Genomic DNA, 6000 nt, shown 5'->3' on the forward strand with positions numbered 1-6000 from the left:
AAGTCAGATTACCATTGCACCATAAAAAAAAAAAAAACTGGAAAAGGATTTTATGAGAGGAGACATTACTTATAAAGGATATTAAGCATTCCAGTGTTCTTTTAATATAAAGGAAAAAATTCCCCATGTTAGCAATTTTAAACCAGCCTTATCCAGATTTCATCTCCTAATCAGTTGCCTTCCCACTCTGAAGAAATCTCTGCCCTAAGGCCCTGCTCTCCTGATTGGGGACTCCTTCACCTGGAACACCAGGTTATAAAGAGCCCTGGCCAATCTCCCTTTATTCCCTCTACACAACTCACTCTCCAGATTTCTCCACTGTCTTCCTCATCAGCCAACCTGGAGAAGCCTCTGCTCTGAGGCCCTTCTCTCCTAAATGATGACTTCCTCATTCAGACCACTGTTACATGGGGGACTCCAGCCATGCTCACTTCACTGCTGCTCAATGGCTCTCTAGGCCCCTCTATCTTCTCTGCTCCTCCCCAGCAGATACCTCCCACCCCACACAGTTTCCAGCTCCCATTTCTTTAGATCTCTTCCTCTCTTAGTGGAATGTTAACTCCTCAAGGATGGGGACTGTCTTGTTTGCATGTATTCACATTCTTACCACTTAGCACAGTGTCAGGCACACACTTAATAAATGCTCTTTCTTTCTAGCAAATGTTTACAGAAAAGAAGAAAAATGAAGGAAACACTACTTTTCTTTTTATAGGAGTATTGGTAAATGGACAGCTCATTGGAGCAAAGATGCCTAAGAATAAAAAACTAAGTACCTATTTTGGGAAACTGGCATTTTATTTCCAAAGCAAAGACATGAAAATTGAAATTAGTACAGAGATGATCACCCTTAAAAATGGTCTCCATACTACCATTTTGTCATGGTTGGACACAGCTCACATTGTTCATAAGAAGTAAGTAACACTGTATCACAATTTTTTTCCACTTATGTTTGAAATAATTTAGTCACCTATGTATAGATATGCAATTACCCTAAATATGAGCCAAAATGATCTAAATAATTGCTACATTAACAATGTCTTGCAATGGTTTTTTAATAGAAAAACTATGAGGAGCAGTGGCAAGAAATGCACATGGATACTTTTAGGGTTGAATGGAACTGTTCTCTAGGTCTGTCCAAAAATAAAATTAATCTTACTTTGGCCTTACTCCTGTGATAGGCTGGTTGTCTCAGTGAAAAAAGAGAAGACTGTGAACATCACCTTGGATGGAGATATGTCCTTCTCAGTCTTACTTCACCGTGTTTGGAAGAAACATCCCATTAATGTAGATTTCTTGGGTATTTATATCCCTCCTACAAACAAGTTTTCACCAAATGCCCATGGACTAATAGGTAAAGTACTTGTCTGAAAATGGTTGCTACCAGCAAGTCTCTAGATTTTACTAGGACTTTAGATGGCTTTCTTCTCTAAGCCAGAAGCTGCAATTGGAGAAACCCAAGGACTAATTATGGATCATAATAGAGATCATGAAGATTAAGGATAGAAGTTGCAAAGAGGGAAATTTAGGCTGGATGTAAAGGAGAGAACTTGCTGACAATTAGAACTTACAAAAAGGAGAACTGGAAGCAGTGGGCTCCCCCACACCCATCCCATTCAAGCAAAGTCTGTAGCTTGTGTTGAATGTATCATTGAGGCCATTCTTGTTCAACTATGCCTTTAACTAAATGGACTCTTAAGTCCCTTCTATCCCTGAGATTCTTAGAAGAACCTGGCAATTCAGAGGAGAGTCATAGCCAGGTATATTTCAAAGGTCAATAAAAGTTTTCTCAGAGACGAGATTCCATAATCACAAAACAGAACAGTTTAAGGGGGCATCGTATCCAGGAAGGTCTCACTGTTCAGACCATATCTGGTTATTCAGTCGGTTTAGTTGTATCCAGCTCTTCATGACCCCATTTGAGGTTTTCTTGGCAAAGATACTGGAGTGGTTTGTCATTTCCTTCTCCAATTCATTTCACAGATGAGGAAACTGAGGCAAACTGGGTTAAGTGACTTGTCCAGGGTCACACAACTAGAGAGTCTTCCTGACTTCAGACCTGGCATTCTATCCATTGGGCCATCTAGCTGCCCAACCACATCTGAAGTATGGTGTTTAGTTCTGGGTACTATACTTTAGGAAGAATGTTGATGCGCAGAGGAAGCAACCTCAAAGCTTAGGAGACCATGACACCCCAAGACTGGCTAAAGAAAACAGAGCTGTTTAGTCTGAATAGGAAAGATCTACAGGAGATAGGATAGCTGTTTTCATGTATTTGTGGTACAGAGGTACAGTAGAAAAGTATGCTGGATTTAGAGACAGGGATCTGAGTTCAAATCCTGGCTCTGCCACTTATTACCTGCATGATTGTGAGCAATTCACTTCAAGACTCTAGATCTCAGTTCTTCAACTACAAAAAGCAAAGATTTTTTTTTCATATAACTATAAATTGTTTTGATTTCTTCATCTGAAAATTACCTATTCATATCATTTAACCATTTATCAATTGGGGAATGACTCATATTCTTAAAGATTTTATACAGTTCTTTATATATTTGAGATCTGAGAAACTGCCAATAAAATTTTTTTCCCAATGTTTTGCTTTCCTTTTGATCTTGACTACATTTAAGGAAAAAAAGAAATTTACATGATAACTTTATTATATATTTAAAAGGAATAGCAAGCCATGCATATTAGATTTGCAGTTTCATATTTTTCTTATGTGATGTTATTGAAATGCTTGTGTATTCCAGAAGTTAAAAATAAAGTTTTTTTAGAAAGTGGAGTTTGGACTAGATGACCTCTCAGTTCCCTTTTAGCTATAAATCTATGACCCCTTGTGAAAGAGGTATTAAATTTATTAAATTAGAATCATCATAGACTTGTCCCCAAAGGGAAGAAATAGGAGCCATGAGTTGAAGTTGCAGAAAAGCAGATTTTGGTCGTATCAAGAAAATTTTCCTAATAATTAGAGCTGCCCTAAAATGGCATAAGCTGCCCAGGAAATGGTACAGGCCTTATCACTGGACATTCTTTTGGCTGAATTCTCACTTATCAGAGCTATTGTGGAAGATATTCCTGTTGAGGTACTGGTTGGATTAGATGATCTCTATAGTCCCTTCTATCCCTGAGATTTGGTAATCTTTTGAAAGAACAGGTAAAATTTTAATATTAAAGCTTACAGTTTTTACACTAAAAGTATTTAACAGGTTGTTCCATCATTTCAGTCATGTCTGACTGACTCTTTGTGACCCCATTTGGGGTTTTCTTGGCAAAGACATGACAGTAGTTTGCCATTTCCTTCTCCAGTTCATTTTATAGATGAAGAAACTGAGGCAAACAGGGTGAAGTGACTTGCCCAGGGTCACATAGCTAATAAGTGTGTGAGGCCAGATTTGAACTCAGATATTCCTAACTCCAGGGGAGGAGCTCTATCCGCTGCACTATGTAAACTAGCTGCTCATTTAACAGCTAGATTAAGGTTAACTAGTTCACAAAGGCAGTAAGGCTAGGGTAGAACAATGGGTTTGATAATAAGGTTGACTATTTTGCTTTAGCCTTTTGATGATCCTCTACATTTAAGGATCTCATATTCTAAAGAAAACTCTCAGGCAACAGAAGCCTGTATTTTGCAGACTCTCCTCTCCGTTTTATTTCAAGTACACATCAATGCTTTACTCTTCATTTGTGACCTAACAAACCTATTTCAGATTCAGATCTGATGTGAGATGAAAACAGGAGGGAAGGAGCAGGCCTCTTGCTCTCTGATAAAAAATATCTATCACCCCCTTTCCAGAGTATTACTCCTTTCATTGCCAAGAGATCATTTCCCACCCTAAAAACTTGGGAAGGAATGCTGCAAACTAACAGAACTCACACACAGCAATCAAATTTGATGAAGCACAAACAAGGATTAGCTAAATACATAAGACTTTGACATGTGTTTCTTTAGGTCAGTTCATGCATGAGCCAAAAGTACAGATCTTCAATGAGAGACCTGGTCGACACCCTGGGAAGCCAGAAGCTAGTATGGAGGTGAAAGGCCACAAGCTAACTGTCACCAGGTAGGCCTTTGGATTGAACTGCCTGGGCAAGAAAAGGCCCTAATAGGACTGAATTTTCACTGCAAGATGAGGTAGAGGCAATGAAAAGGCATCAAACCTTTCTTGCCTCAAACTGACCATATCTCACTAGAAAAGAATAAATATAGAATTTATAATTTTTGCACCACTGATACCTTATCTTTAAAAACAAAAGTTGACTAGCTATATTTATGTATTACAAAATGCCAAGAAGTTAGCAAATTATTCAACTACCCTTTACCCACAAGGTAAAACCTAGATAGTAAATCCTACCTTATATCTCCACCAGATATGTCTTTAGAAACATATATACTTTTCTATATTAAATTATTTCTATATTAAATATTAGAAATACATATATATACTTTTCTATATTAAAGTACTGACTGAGCAGTGACCTGTACAGGCTGTGAAATTCAACATATTTATAAGATGCAAACAAATTGTTCCATTAAGCCTGAAGAATAGCAATAATCAAGAAATAACCTTTAAGATAAATAATGATGTTCATATTTATCTTCCTTGCAAACAAAAGATCATTCCTGAATTGGTTCATTGTCTTATCAGTGGTTTTGAGTCGGTAGTTCTTACAGACCCACTTACAAGAGAAAGAATAAAATGAATGCAAGGCCTTAGGTTTATTCTTCTAAAAATTAATGAAGAGCTGATCCATAATCCCTTGGAATCTGGTTTCTCCTTTTGTTCATTTAATCTTCTGCCTTTACTGGAAAGGTCCACATCCCAATGTCTCTGTGTGCAATAAATGAACAAACCAGTTGGGCACTTAAATAGACATTGCTTTTTTGTTCTCCTTTCACCTCCCCCATTCTCCCATCTCTCATCCCATACCCCAGATGCCCCATGCTGCTAGGGTGAGCACATTAGGAATAACAGCAACTTCCAATTAGCATCAAGAATGGCAAAAGTATGTCTCTTAGTCTCCTCGATCCCTGATCTAACTGCAGTTAATATCTATCTTTACAGGGGTTTGCAGAAAGACTACAGAACGGATATGGTCCTGGGAACAGATGTTCCCTGCTGGTTTGTGCACAACAGTGGGAAAGGTTTTCTTGATGGACATTATAAGGATTACCTTGTCCCGCAGCTGTACAGCTTCCTCAAAGTACCTTTTAAAAATGTCTAGATAAAAGGTTGAAATTACTATGTAAAGAGGTAAAATTTCCTCCTATCCCTAATTTTTGTCATTTGTTTTTTGCATTTTGGAATATTAAAAATGGCCAAACCTATCACTAACAAATGTAGAAACTAGTGGAAGTTGGAGAAAAAGAATCATCTTTCAAGGAAGCTTGAAAGGGTTTTAAAACTGAAAAATTAGCCATCAAAATATTTGAAACATAAACTCTTTCTTTGTGTTGGTCCCCTTTTTTGTAACATAATTTTTACACAAGATAAAGAACAATACTGTTAATGTGTCTTGAAAGTATTGTTGGACATTGGTGTTTTTCAATAAATTGAATTACCAAGTTGTGGACAAAATAAGGTCTGATTAAACTGATTATTTCAAGAAATACAATATTTTAAAACTCCATTATAGTACTGTGTTGAGTTACTAATATTTTAATGAAAGAATAAAAAAATACGTTAGTTATAACTAAACTTTCCACCATTTATTGATTTCTAAATAAAATCCTTCTTCATGGCAAATATATTTCTGAAGTGAACATCCTTAACTACATTTTTCTTTGTTAATGTTTTAATATTTGCATATATGTTATATGTATGTATATAAAGAGTAGATTCTACTTGCACTTGTAAAGGGAATTTCCTCTTGGAAAGTTCACTACACCAATATGTAATCACAGGCCTGATGCAAAAAAAAAAATCATATGTGTATAGGTGTATAGATGAGGGAGGGAAGATTTGGTCTCCTTGTTGAGATAACCACAGAAAAGAAAGAATA

At 36.8% G+C, this 6000-nt stretch overlaps 1 protein-coding gene across 1 annotated transcript in view; it reads left to right on the forward strand.

Moving 5' to 3' along the window:
- The window catches only part of LOC138176139 (inter-alpha-trypsin inhibitor heavy chain H2-like), a 58811-nt gene extending 53063 nt beyond the window's left edge, over positions 1-5748 (forward strand). Inside the window, exons 21-24 of the mRNA XM_069106909.1 lie at positions 713-911; positions 1179-1351; positions 3950-4061; positions 5064-5748. Coding sequence (XP_068963010.1) covers positions 713-911; positions 1179-1351; positions 3950-4061; positions 5064-5223 — 644 coding nt within the window. The 3' untranslated portion in view covers positions 5224-5748. The remainder of the gene's footprint in view (positions 1-712; positions 912-1178; positions 1352-3949; positions 4062-5063) is intronic.
- The last annotated feature ends 252 nt before the right edge of the window (positions 5749-6000 follow it).

Source organism: Petaurus breviceps, unplaced genomic scaffold (genome assembly GCF_028583685.1).
Source record: "Petaurus breviceps papuanus isolate PSGF00001 unplaced genomic scaffold, PetGlider_PUasm1.0 81, whole genome shotgun sequence".
NCBI classification, from domain to species: domain Eukaryota; kingdom Metazoa; phylum Chordata; class Mammalia; order Diprotodontia; family Petauridae; genus Petaurus; species Petaurus breviceps.